At 44.1% G+C, this 14,369-nt stretch overlaps 2 protein-coding genes across 3 annotated transcripts in view; one reads left to right on the plus strand and one right to left on the minus strand.

Annotated features, from left to right (window-relative positions):
- The window catches only part of l(3)72Dn (UTP4 small subunit processome component l(3)72Dn), a 37,328-nt gene extending 27,328 nt beyond the window's left edge, over positions 1 to 10,000 (plus strand). Inside the window, exons 14-17 of the mRNA XM_089548489.1 lie at positions 1,771 to 1,866; positions 4,343 to 4,522; positions 7,738 to 7,794; positions 9,868 to 10,000. Coding sequence (XP_089404615.1) covers positions 1,771 to 1,866; positions 4,343 to 4,522; positions 7,738 to 7,794; positions 9,868 to 9,978 — 444 coding nt within the window. The 3' untranslated portion in view covers positions 9,979 to 10,000. The remainder of the gene's footprint in view (positions 1 to 1,770; positions 1,867 to 4,342; positions 4,523 to 7,737; positions 7,795 to 9,867) is intronic.
- A 2,159-nt stretch (positions 10,001 to 12,159) lies between these two features.
- The window catches only part of LOC149339827 (serine beta-lactamase-like protein LACTB, mitochondrial), a 36,740-nt gene continuing 34,530 nt past the window's right edge, over positions 12,160 to 14,369 (minus strand). For both annotated transcript variants that reach the window (XM_089548491.1, XM_089548490.1), the window contains one exon: positions 12,160 to 13,839. In XM_089548491.1, the coding sequence (XP_089404617.1) occupies positions 13,305 to 13,839 (535 nt within the window). In that variant the 3' untranslated portion in view covers positions 12,160 to 13,304. The remainder of the gene's footprint in view (positions 13,840 to 14,369) is intronic.

Below are 14,369 nucleotides of genomic sequence, written 5' to 3' on the forward strand. Positions count from 1 at the left end.
TGTGTGCGCAGTATGTTACTGGAAAAAGGTCCAGTCTGAATTAGGTATACAGTTGAATCCCGCCACAACGAAATCGGCGGGGCGTACGAAAAATTTCGCTGTCGCGGAATTTCGTTGTCGAGAAATTACAGACGAGTCGGCTGATCCCGGGCTGGCGTTGCATATGTCTCCTCGCCCAACGCCGCCTCTCCTCCTCCTCTTTTCTTCTTGCCCAAAGCCGCCTCTCCTCCTCCTCTTCTCTTCTCGCCCAACGCCGCCTGTCCTCCTCCTCCTCTCTTCTCGCCCAACGCCGCCTCTCCTCCTCTTCTCCGTTCTCTCCTCCTCCTCTTCTCCGTTCCTTCTTTCACCACCTCCTCTACTTGCCTCCTCCCCCACATCGTTTCGAGAGCCGTTGGGCCTCATCGCATCTGCACCGCTGCGTGCTACCACGGCGCTCTCGCGGGCTTGCTGCCGCCGGCCTGGCGTTGCATAAGTCAATGCTCACGCGCGCTCCAACGAAACGTCTTGATACTGCTACTCGGGGTTCAACAGACCCCTGCGATGACAAAACGCCGGCTGTAAGCCGCCCTAGGCTAATATCGCAGTTGGCTGCGTCACCTTCTTGTGTTGAGCTCAAGTGGCCGACGCAAGTGCCTTACCGATGTTTTCTTTGCTCTTCAGTATTGTTGATAACGAACTCGGCGCGATGCCAAAATCTGCGGCAATAATCGACTTCTTCTTCCCGCTTTCTGCTTCGGCGATAATACGCGCTTTTTCTTCTAGTGAAAGAAATTTCCGCTTCTTCGCTGGCGGCGACATCCTAGGAATTCAGCAGAGCAGAGACGCGACGAGACCACGCTAAACGGTGCACACACAAAGGAAGAAATGGTGAAGCGGAGTGGGCTTCTTCCTGCACTCTCGCGTTTTCCTTTTTTTTTTTTCTCCGACAGGACACGAAGCTCCGCCCACCGATGGCTCCGCCCACCGGTCCACACAGACTGCCTGAAACGCGCTCGGTGCCTAGCAGACGACGCGGCCACGGAGGACGCGGCCGAAGACGCTAGCAGATGGCGTGCGCTGGCGCATTTTACACGCGCTTTCGAGGAGCCCCTCTTCGCTTGGAGGCCGCGAACGCTTACCAGCCAACACCGCTAGCAAGTTATCATGACGCGCTTTCGTGCTTGACAGGAAACCGCGAGCACCATGACAGCGAGCTACATCAATCAAAGAAGCCCAGCAAAGAGCCAATGAGCGGGGCGTGACGTCACTTCAAAAATCACGTGGGCATCTGGATAAAAAAAAAAAAAAGCACACGAGGGTGTGCGCGAGGAGGATGTGCGATTGAGTGCGCATACCCCCCCCCCAACAGTCTGCGATGCAAAAAAATTAACGGCGGGAACGGGAAAGTCGCTCTTCAGCACTCAACTTCTGAAGAAAGACAAGACGGAGGGTCCACTCACCCGCGAAAATTCGCAAAAAAAATTCGTAGAAGCGAACACGTGCTCGCAAAGTACTTCGTTTTTGAGGAAATTTTAATACATTAAGCCCTATGGGGGTTTCACGGGGAATGCAAATTACTTCGTTGTGGCGAAAATTTCGTTGAAGCGGCGTTCGTTGTACCGGGATTCAACTGTACGTCCTTTGCTTGTGTAGCCACCAAAATGACACATCACGAGAAAGAGTGCGCTCACTGGAAATCACAATAAAACTTCCTGTCTGACATCTTATATGAGGACTGCCCAAAAAGGTTGCATTATTAACATGTTCTTGCTTTCTTTGCCCTGTGTTTAGATCGTTTGCAGGTTGCCACAGACTCAGCATCTGCCAGTAGCCATGAGGTTCAACCCATCCTCCTGCAACTTGTTGGTCATTTACAGCAATAACCAGGTTCGTAGCTACCTACAAGATCTTCTAATCTGACCACCCTGCAACCTTGAGATTCTTATGCTGCGTGATGTCCAAATTGTTGGGCCTATGTTCCTTTTCTGGGGGTTTTAAACATTTGGTTACTAAATGCTTTCAAGGTTTCTCTTTGTCACTGCCTTTGCCCTTCCCATGTTGGATATTTTATTGCAACAGGGTTTGCACATCGCCCGTAATGTAACGGGTGCCACTTTGATAAATGGCTGTGCCATGGCATGCCATCAGTTCGGCCCTCGGGAGCCATTGCCACTAACCTGTGGCAGCATTTCAAGAGCCCTAATTTCACTTTGTTCAGTTCCTCATATTCACGAGGACTGTTCTCTTCAGTCTATTTTTTTTTTCTGCCTTTTAGTACCTTAATTCCTTTGTCCCCAACTCCTGGAGCCACTCATGGTCTACAGCCACCCTTTGTTTAAGTTAGCTGTGCGAAGTGCAGTTGCAACGCCCTGTAATATGCAGTGCTTTTCACTTCACACCAGTTGGTACTACTTGATAGTAGAAAACAGTGAAAGAAATTCGACAAAGTTTTAAAGGGACAATCTGACTCTTATCGGCAAATTATAAACAAATAACCTGCTGTGGCACTGAGAAACACAGAATAGTAATTTAATGCCTAATTTTTTTCTTTTATAGCAGTCTCGCTTTCTCGTGATAGATGAAGTTTAGGAACCCTGACATTGAGGACACGAAATGTAGTCAGTGCAGTGACTCTATGCAACTGTGTGGAGTAGACATAATGCATGCTCTATCAGATAAGCGGCATACAATGAGAATAAGGAGCGTTACATTAACCGAGGTACAGAATAGGTTTTATTAAAACTACAGTTAATAGCACTATGGTGGTTTTAAGTGTTATGATAAATAAATTAATATTGGTGACATCTGTCAAAAATGCCAGCATCTGCTTTTCCTGCATCGGCATGCTGCAGCAGTGGTAGCACTGCTGCAAGCATGGTATGGCGATGGTTATGCGATTTTTTAGATTTTCTGAAAACATTTTAAAAGATGATTAGGCAAGGTGAGAGCATAAAAGTTGCTGTAATTTATTGAAAGAGCGAAAAGTATGCTGCCTTAAGATTATACAAACAAAAATGAACTGTCTGTGTGATGCCTGTTCACAATCAAGATATGCAGTATATTATATTCACTCCAGGCATATACCTATGGATTAGTTGCAACGAGAGAACAAAGCATGGCACTGCCATTCACTCAGACTTGACCTTCTTTGCCAATTTAAGGGGGGACCCTGGTCTTGAAAAAAAAATTTTTATTAATGAAGTCACAGTTATGAAACTTTTAGGCCACATGTATTTTTGTGCGCTGATTCTAGATATGTCATTTAATTTCATGTAAAACAATTCCTTGAGCACTTGTGCAATTTTTATGCTAGTATTTTGGGAAAAGTTTTGCACAAAATTTGCTGCAGGAAACTCGCTGAAATGCATGCCATTGGGTTTTCTTGACACCAAGGAATGCAATAAGGGTAAAATTATCGTCCTGGCTATCATAGAACTTGAGTTATGGGGTACTGAAACTGCCACTTCAGAAACAGGAATACACACTTCTCATTTCTGAAGTGGCAGCTTCAGTACCCCATAACTCAAGTTCTATGATAGCCAGGATGATAATTTTACCCTTATTGCATTCCTTGGTGTCAAGAGAACCCAATGGCATGCATTTCAGCAAGTTTCCTGCAGCAAATTTTCTGCAAAGCTTTTCCCAAAATACTTGCATAAAAATTTCACAAGTGCTCAAGGAATTGTTTTACACGAAATTAAACGACATATCTGAAATCAGCACACAAAAATACATGTGGCCTGAAAATTTCATTACTATATCTAGATTAATAAAATTTTGTTTTCTTCAAATATAAATTTCTTTCTTTCTTTGTTTTCTTCAAAATATAAATTTCAGCCCGAACCATGAGTTCTGCTCTCATCATTGCTACCATGGTGGTAAGATCTACCAGAATATGGCAATATTTTTATACTCGTCTCTGACAAAAGACTGTCTGTGTAATCACCCACTAAAAGCCTTCATCACAAGATAGCATGTAAATTGCTTGCTCTGGGTGACATTGCGTTCAAAGGTATGTTTTTAGGGGAGCTTTATTACGCTTCTGTTGCTTCAAAGACTTATCATTCCTATCTGTTTTTGTTGATTGCATGCTTGTATTGCTTTGTAAACTTACGGGTTTAATTGATCGTAATTGGAGCTTTGTCTTATCAACCTTGCTTTTTCCTTTCTTACACGTCTGAGTAGTGCACTTAAAATCGTAGGCAGCCATATCTGCCTCACTTTGAGCTTTGTGGAATGATCCAGCTTATAAGGATTAACGCGCAGTGGTTTTGTAGTATTGACAGCATCGTTCATCATGTGTGGCAGTGGAACTCTCAGGCTGAAACTGCTTTTTTTTCCACTTTGTTCTTTCATCATTCAGGTTGTGGAATTCAGTGTGAAAGACAATGCGTACAGCCAATGGTGCCAAGAGGTGCATGAACTGGGTGGACTGACCCTGGACACCAAAACTCCACTCAGGGGCATAAGCTTTGACTCCAGGAGGGAAGGAGTTTTTTTCGCTTACAGCGACTGTGAGCTGATTGTGGTTGACAAAGGAAAGGTAACGTGTACATGGCTATTACGCGCGTGACATAAGTTTTGGTATTCGAGTGGTGGGACCATGACTGATGAAGCTTAACCCTTTGAGGGTCGAATTATTTTGAAGAAAACTTTCCCAGGTGGTCAAATTACTTTATTGCGGATCTTGAATCTACAAAATGTATATAATTGAGAACAAATAGTAAAAAAAAAATTAGGAACAGTACTTTGGTGACAGCATCACACTCACAACTGGAAAATGTTCAATAGAAACGAATAGCAACGGTGATAAGCAAGCTAAGAGCAGCACCAGTAAAGATAGAAATCAACTTTCGCCGCCTCTGCAAAACAGTGCCCACAAAGAGAAAACACGTTTCGCGCGACTCTGTTGCGATCCCGCGGCGGAATCGAAACCGCGTAGGTGCGTTACCACAAAGGGCGAGAATACCTCGCGAGCAACGGTGATAAGCAAGCTAAGAGCAGCGCCAATAAAGATAGAAATCAACTTCGGCAGCCCCTGCAAGATAGTGCTGACAAAAAAAAAAAAAAACTCAAATTTCACGCGACTCCGTTGCAATCACGCGGCGAAACCAAAACTACAAAAGGGGTGTTGCCGCAGTCTGTGCCGCCGCGCTAAAGCTAGACATAAGTTCTGCTTATCTCCGTAAGAAGGCAGCACAAAATTCAAACACTTCTTGTAAGTCCTAAGAGGTGGCAGCACCCCCCAGTGAGCATGCATTTTTCTTTTGGCGCAAAATTTCAAACGGAAGATCGAAACCGTACCCGTACGGCAAAGACCTTGCGGGACAGAAAACCGCCGCCGTACATATACGGCAAAAACCTTCAAAGGGTTAAATCATAGGGGTGTGCGAATGTTTGAATGCAAATTGAAAATGTTTGCTATTTGGTTCATATTCGAGAATTTTCGAACATTTGCTTGCAATCATATACCACGCAGACTTTCATAAATTCGACCATGGCAAAACACAATATCTGGGCAAATTACTTGGCGATCGAGTTTAAAGTGCCGGGAAAACAGTACAAATGCGTCCTCTTTGCTTTCTGCTCTGGCATTTATCGCGTGGACTGATCGCATTCGGAAGCTGCTAGGCTTGACCTTGTGCCAAATCCCGCAAGTTGGCTCTCCCACGTATGATGCCCAATGTGAACAAGATGGCCAACCACCTGCTTCAAACAATCGCAAGAAAGTGCACGTTTCTTCCTTATCTCGTGAAATATTTTTTTCCTTACTGTTCTTTTTTTTTCATATTTGCATTCAAAAATTTCATTATTTGCACACCCCTACTTAAAGGGAAACTGCATAGGTTGTAGAAATCAACGAGCTTAAGAGGGTCGAATGTGTGAAACCCGCAGGTAAAGCATGCAAAGTCTTTTTGGGATAGCACTTGAAATAGTGAAGTAATCGCCGATTAAAATCCTGACGCCCTTCAAGCTTCTCCGCAGCGCACAACGCGAAGTGGGGGGCGCATGATGACGTCATCGAAGGTATCAGTACATTTCCAAAGCACAAACGCCTGCTCTGAAGGAAAAAAACCAATGCCACCGAAGGCGAGCCCTGCCGAGAGTTGTTTGGCAACGTCTAACCAGTCAGGGCAGGCTGTGGCTGACGACAGCGGTAATTTGAAATCATACCTTCCATGACGTCACGCTGAGTTTCTCTGCACTTCTCCAGTGCATTGAGGAGAAGCGCAAAATTCAATCGTCGATTACGCCACTATTTTAAATGCCAGTGCAAAAAACCTTGGCATGCTTTACCTACAGTCTATATAGATTTGAATCCTTGAATATCGCGAAATTCTCAAAAAAGTGCTGCAGTTGCCCTTTAACAGCTGTCGCTGAATGTCTTGCTAAGCAGTGGTGACCGTCCTGTCAATTTTTTTTATTTTTAAAATTTAGTTGCCTTAGTGAATTTTGCAAACCAATTCTTTTGGCATATGCGGTTGAGATCTAATAAACTGCCTTTTTTCTTGCTACTGCATCCGCAGTTGAGAACTATTGGCTTTTCCCGTTGGAATTATTAGAATAGAACAGCCATTTGCTTCATATTCACTTTGAACTGAAAATTCACTATGTATCCTGCAGTACATGATGGTGTCAATGACAACATGGGTTTTTATTAGGCATGTGCACTTTGAACTGAAAATTCACTATGTATCCTGTAGTACATGATGGTGTCAATGACAACATGGGTTTTTATTAGGCATGCCTAATAAAACCCATGTTGTCATTGACACCATCATGTACTGCAGGAAGCAAGTCTTCAGTAACATTGCTATGGGAACAAACACTGACTGAATGCAATGATAAATATTGGCTTCTGTTGTGTAAGAAGTTTGATATTGTCTTCCCACGAAGCTCATGCGCAAGTTTTAGTGTGGTAAAGAAAGTTAAATTTGAGAAACTAAAATGTAACTTTTTGTTCACTACTGTATTTGATGGACCACCCAATATTGCCGCCTAAGGCACAATTCACTACCACCTCGGTACTCCATTCTCACTGTATGCGAGTTCACCACTTCCATAGAAAGCACACGCACCAGAGGAACACATCTTGCCGGAATACCACTGGCAAAGGAAATATATGAGAATTGCGATACATGACCATTTTATGCACAAGATAAATGGGAGAAAATAATGAGACAGTTGCATTGCACATCAATTTTAACTGCCTAATGTTAAATTAATGAAAACAATGTTATCTAAACCGACTCCCTCAGCCTGTTTACAGTACTGCAGTACATAAGGGCATATGATAAAGTTCTACTGGGTCTCAAGTCACTTCGGGTTAAATGGTAATGTCAAAGCTGATGCATGTATTGCACAATCTCAAAGTGGTACAGTCAAGAAGGTAAACATACCCTATAGAGAATGGCACTAGCTGCAGTGGCTCAGTGGTTGTGACGCTCAGCTGCTGTCCCGAAAGACGCGGGTTCGATCCTGGCCACGGCAGTCGCATTTTCGATGGAGGCAAAAAGTAGAGGCCCGTGTTCTGTGTGATATCAGTGCACATTGAGGAAACCCAGGTGGTCAAAATTATCTGGAGCCCTCTGCTACGGTGTCCTTCATAGCCTGAGTTACTTTGGGACGCCAAACCCCATAAACCATGGAGAATGTACGTGCATAGTTAGTGCATAGTAAATTGAAATGCAAATGGCAGGCTTCGTGGGATAAGTAAACAACAAGCTTGCATTTTTTTTTTTTCTTTTGCAACTGTAGGTTCTCAAGAAAGGCACCAAAAGTGACAAAGCGGTGCGAAGAAATGCGGAGTTCAAGGTATGTGGGCTCAAAGGCCATGAGTTGAGCCTTTTTGTGGGACAGCATCGATTGTGCGCGTGACTTTCCAAAATTTTTTTTCAAAGCATCTAGAGCTGTTTTCACGAAGTCAATGGTGCCGGTTACCTTTTAAATCCCTGTTGGGCAGAATGGTAGGGCCATTTCATTTGAAAAGCATCGCTTTTCAAACACAAGAAATAAAAATGGACATCGCAGAGCTCTGTTGTGTGCTTAGGAAGTGTTCTCTGGTTCTGAAACTTTTTTCTTCTCTCAGAGTGGAATGTTTTATTAAAGGACGCTGTAGCTGAGTTGTAATTGTAGAAACAGCTTCAGATGACAAAGAAAGGAATTAGTTATGCATGAATTATTATTATTTAATTTTTTTTTGGAGAAGAACAAGAATAGGGCTCAAATTCCATGAGCGTGGAAGTGTGCGGCATGTGTAAATTCTGTGAAACGGGGTTCGAAATACACAAAGATTTTAGATTTTTCTCGATAGGAGAACTTAGTGTGTGTTGTCTGAAAGAGTTATGCAGTAAAAGCTTGTTAATTTGGACTTCAAGGGACCGAAGAGATGTTTGCATTCTGGTGGGCACCTAGGCAATGGTAATCTGCTTTCGAGATGAAAACTAAGCAGGACCGACGGTTTTTTGCAGCACGTTAACTGCTTTACCATGCGCACTCCTTCGGGAATGTCCAAGTAGAGTTGCTCTAAACAGTGAAGACCTTTGTGGCCTCTTTCGTGATGCGACGCAGTAGCACTGGAGCCTCCTCACAAGCAGTGCAGTCGCATGTGGTGAGGTTCCACTAAACCAACTGCGAACGGTGCATGACAAGTGCGCAGTTTTGGTTTTCTGGAGGAACGGAAGGGCCATGTCGATGGAAGTGAAAGGTCAGTGCGGTAGCAACAAGGCTGTAGTTCAGGCTCAAGGAGTGCCATGTGGACGACTACTTGCAATGCTGGTCATACCTCAGCACAGCCCTTCATTGGTAGCTCATTCAAATTAATCGGTGTGAGCCCAGCTGTTTGCGAAATAAGGAATGTCCAATGACATAGACATATATATATATAGGCTGGCTGCCTGAATCACCTGGATTTCTGAATTAACAGGAGTTGAATAAATGAAGGCTTACTGTATGTCATTCACATACAGTAGCAGGTACTATACTCCATTCAATACATAGCAGGCAACGCTGCCAAAGCTAGCACGTCTGTTAGCAGAGGCTAAGTCTGCACCCAAAAAGGAGTTTGCCGTACAGCTGAAGTAAACGCAAGCATATTTTATTGCAACAAACCTTCAGTGCTATGGCTAGCACCTTCTGGTCTTCGTTTTACCTCTTGCCACAATTTCTTCCTGCGACTCATCAAGACTTCAAGAAGCAAGAATCACATGTGGTGATATGATACGAGGTTGGTAGGGCGAATTGCTCTTACTGAATCTGCACTCAAAAAGTAGTTCACACTCACTGAAAATTATAGCCAGAGGGCCCGAACACTGACCACATTACAGCTTTGGCCGTGATTTTTAGCGCTAACACTTTGTTTTATACCAGTCTTTGTTTTCGTCTGAACGCTCGCCGAAGTTTCAAGAATGAATGATACATGGCAGAGTAATATGGTTTCGCGGACGCACTACCTCCGCAGCCTCCACAGCGCTGCGTGCTTTGTATGAAAAAGAGTATAGTAGTTTGTTTCACTTTATGCATATAGCCACCGCGATGGCTCGGTGGTTATGGCACGCGGCTGCTGACCCGAGAGATGCGGGTTCGATCCCGGCCACGAAGGTCAAACTTTGATGGAGGCGAAATTCTAGAGGCCCATGTACTGTGCGATGTCAGTGCACGTTAAGAATCCCAGGTGGTCAAAATTTCCGAAGCCCTTCACTACAGCATCCCTCATAGCCTGAGTTGCTTTGGGACGTTAAACCCCTATAAACCAAACTAAACCAAACACTTTATGCATATCATGTCTTGCATGGCAGCTGAATGTAAACTCTGCAGCACAGTAATGTTTACAATGATGCTTAAGGTTTTTATTTTGCTTTGCTCATTATTTCCATTTCTTATTTCCAGTGGCTGGTGATGTTTGACCAAGTGCAAGATGACATGATAGTTGTAGAAGTGCCACCATCGCACATCCTACAGCTACAACCACCTCTATGGAAGAAAAAATATGGCACTTAAACAACATGAAAGTCATTTGTTATTTCGTTGTCTGTGTGGTACCTGTTCACTCTCATTTTAGTTAAGCACCACAGGTTTTCCAGTTTCCCAGGTGTTGGTGATTGTCAGGAGTCTGCTTCTTTCTGTTATGTAGTGGCCCCTCAATTCTTCATTTCTTCCAATGCATCGTGAAAAGCTCTGTCCCCTCATGTCTACAGCCATGGTTTGTGCCATCTTCGTTAATTCTTTGACCATGAATCAACTAGCCCAAATAAGAATATTGCATGGTTCTCAGGTATGGCATTGGTTAAAGAGGACAGTTCATTCACTTAAGCCATATGTCTGAAACTTGACATGTTTGATAGCATCATTGAATGCTCTCTTGTGGCGGTTTATCAAATTTCCTCACAAAAAATTGAGTTCTGTTAATGCACCATAGTGACACGCTAATCCAAATTGGCCTTTCACTGCACGAAAGTGGTTGTCGTGGCAAATGTTCATATTGCTGCTCACATTTATAGCTCCCGACACAAGTTCGATCCTGGCTGTAGTGGTCACATTTCGATGGAGGTGAAATTCTAGAGGCCCATGTGCTGTGTGACGTGAGTGCACGTTAAGAATCCCAGGTGGTCAAAATTTCTGGAGCCCTTCACTACAGTGTCCCTCATAGCCTGAGTCGCTTCGGGACGTTAAACCCCCATAAACTAAACATTTATGGCACCCAATTCCATGATTATGCAGTGCAGTATCATGCGTACATGATGCTCTTTGAAAACGTAATATAGCGTCATAAAGCAATGAAAGAACCGCATCAGTGATTCTTCTGGGTGTCAAGGTATTGCTAATGTTCTCCTTCTGAGACCGCATTGCATAGCATTGTCAGTGTTGTAGTGTTACCCGTACATTTTGAATCATTGGCTGTGTGGAAGTTTCTTTCCATCTGTTTACTGGCATTTAATTAAAGCCTTTTCCCTTCGAATGTCCAGGGAGCAGCAAGAGGGATGGTAAGAAAAAAAAAAGTCCCTGTCCCCTTGCCTTTTCCATCTAACCCTGGTGGCTGAAGTCTAGTGGGTCTAAATTTGTCTGCCTACAGTGCAGCTATGGCTAGAACCTTGTTTCCTGTGTTGCTTTGAGCTTGGCAGTTAGCAAAGCTGAGTGTAACCTCAGACAGTACTCGCGTATGCAATATTGGTGTACTTGTTACCCATTCATCTGTGTTATACAGTGAAATGGACGGTTTGATAGACAAGCTTCTTGCAGACTGACCACTACTGCAGCTATCTGCAGCTACTAATTTGGCATTGAGCGCAAATCCTTGTCCATTGAGGCAGCTCAACAGGCCTTAACCTGTTTTTATTGAACAATTGCACTACACAATGGACCAGCGAAGTAAGGCAGCACACAGAGGCTGTTGAGACTGGAGGAAAATTTATTTCGATGTGATCAGCAGCAACTAAATTAAAGGTGCACACCCATTTTTGTTCGTTTTCCCTGCATCCCATCCTTGCCATGCTTTTTTGGCCTATGAGCATGAATTGGGTGTTAGTTGGAGATTTAGCACCACTTTTGTGCAGAGGTATGCTGATTTTTGTTCCAAGGTTGCTTGACGAATTTCAATATCTTGTCGTAGTGTAAAATGCATGTGCTGTTCTGAGTCCTCTTGTTTACTTATTTCTGCCAAGCACAGAATTATGGTCTTATTCCCATGAACAGCTTTTTGACTGCCGATACTTTAAGCTTGTTACAGTGAATAGCAGTTCTAATCTGGCAGGTGTGGCTACTAATGCTTTCACTCCACTTGACGTACTGCTAAGCAAACGATACTTCAACTAAAATACTCTGCTTGCACGCCACCCTCGAGTGTCCTGCTTTGTGGTAAGATGCTTATAAACACTGGCCTAGGATTTTTTTCTATAGCAGTTCTACCACTTTTGCAGTTGCATACAAATAGCTTGGCGCGATGTCACAGTTTTGACACAATGAGGCTTTCAGAGCTATCGCAGTAAACCATCAGTTTTACCAGTGAACTCGCAGGCAATACCCTCCAAGCGATACCATGCTCTCTTAGCAACACTAAAGTTTCAAGAGCAGCATATTAAGGCATATGCATATGCTCAGCATTGTAATTGTGTGAGCATAGATGTTTACTGTGTCTTTAAACAGCACCAAGTTCAGCCAGAGTTATCAGCAGCCAGTCAGGGCAAAAAAAATAACACTTTATTTAAGTTTCTATAATTGCATAGCATTTAAGCCACTATAATTGGACAACCATATACACATTAGCATAGCATGGATCATGCAGTTAAAAAACAACATTGAAGTACGCTGTGCAGAGAAACAGTTACAGAGACCTGGCACTTGCAGTAATAAATCTAAGTGACCATGTAAGGACCCTCTATGCATGTTTGTAAGTGGTACACCGGGCACACACTGCATTAGCCTTTCAGTATCCAACTATATTAGGCATCTTGTGCATATTCAACTGAGAAACACTGTTTGCATTAGAGTAGCAATATTTCTGCTTCTGAAGCCAAGATAGGTTTTTAACAATGCGCATAGCCTAACAACACGTAACCACGGGGGGGCCACAGTGGCATTGTCTGTGCTAAGTGGTACACCGGGCATACATTGCACAAGATACTTCATTTCATTGTCAAGCCAAGATAGGTTTTTAACAATGCGCATAGCCTAACAACACGTAACCACGAGGGGCCACAGTGGCATTGTCTGTAAGTGGTACACCGGGCATACATTGCACAAGATACTTCATTTCATTGTCAAGCCAAGATAGGTTTTTAACAATGCGCATAGCCTAACAACACGTAACCACGAGGGGCCACAGTGGCATTGTCTGTAAGTGGTACACCGGGCATACATTGCACAAGATACTTCATTTCATTGTCTAACCATAAGGCGCCTTGCGGTGCATATCCATGTGAGAGAAACAGTTTGCATCAGAGCAGGAAGTAGCAATATGTCTGCTTCTGAAACCAACATAGAAGTTTTTTAAAAATGCACACAGCCTAACTCATGACCATGAGGGCCCACAGAGGTATGTCTGTAAGTGGTACACCGGGAATACATTGCACAAGACAATTCAATAGCCTTTCATAGTCTGACCATACGGCGTTTTGTGATGCATATTCATGTGAGAAACACTGTTCGCATTAGAGCAGGAAGTAGGAATGTTTCTGCTTCCCAAACCAAAATTGAAGTTTTTTAACAATGCATACAGCCTAACATGACTTAGCCTAGCTTTAAAGATCAGTCTAGACATAAAGGTACCCCCACAAGTTCTCACAAACTAGTGGATATTTTTGGCACACGTTGTTGCTCATTCCTATCTGCTATGAGCAGAGCTCTGCAAACTGCCTCGCTATTCCGAGGGCCACATTTCCGTAAGTAGCATCGGATACATTCCCTATCACGGCTACGACTACACCTCGAGGCGGGCTTGGCGAGTTCGTCTGAGTCTTCTTCTTCGTCTCCTCAGGGTCCCATGCAGAGGGCAGAAGCGCAAGTGCTGAAGTCCCACCAACAGAGCCCCCTGTGTGGTACATTGCAACCGCCGGCCACTCAACGCAGCCACCGGGGTTCTCTCCAGTCTCTGTCAGACACCACCCCATGCCATAGCTGGTGAAAGATGTCTTCTGCCAATAGTTGTGCACTTTGGTGTGTGGGGTCCACAGCATGCGAACAGTTTCTGGCCGCAGGTAGCCAGCTTTGTACTTTGCCCCGTCAGCCTGTGCGCAGTACAGCATGGCATTGCCAAAAAGGACGAGATCGGCCACGGTGGACAGAAGGCCGCCCCCGGCCCACTTGTAAGAGCAGTCCACATTTGGAGTGTTCACCAGGCTGCCAGACTTGTCACGGGCGTAGAACCTGCAACACCATGTGGCATTGCTTATGAGAAGGCAGCACGCAAAACCATGCAAAAGTAACCCTGTGGACTTCACAGTGGAGGGCTCCGGATTAATTTTTGCACTGGGACCTCGGTACACAAGTGTCTTCGCTTTTAGTCTTCATGAAAATTTGGCTGCAAAATGCCACAGATACAACAGACAAATGCTGCCCAGAGAAAGCAAGAAAAAAATATCAGACCAGTTGGAAAAGCATTAGCGGGCAGGGCATGGTCAAACGAGCATTCTTTGAATAGAGTTGATCTACTAGGATGGAAGGACTGAGCAAGAGAACACAAGGACTTTTTGGTGTCCCTGCTACTAGCCAGAGGAGCTGGAATGAAATCCAAAAATTTGATCAGGGACTTGTGAAGCACTACAACAGATATGCCAGAGCTCCTTGCATCTTTAAAAGCAGCCTGATCACACATTGGACTTCAAGTCGCAACATGCATATAATGGGACTTGATGACAAGGTCATGAAATTCTGCATGCTCTACAAAGCCTGCTAAA

This window comes from Amblyomma mixtum, chromosome 6 (genome assembly GCF_055824585.1).
Source record: "Amblyomma mixtum isolate Tamu chromosome 6, ASM5582458v1, whole genome shotgun sequence".
NCBI classification, from domain to species: Eukaryota; Metazoa; Arthropoda; class Arachnida; order Ixodida; family Ixodidae; genus Amblyomma; species Amblyomma mixtum.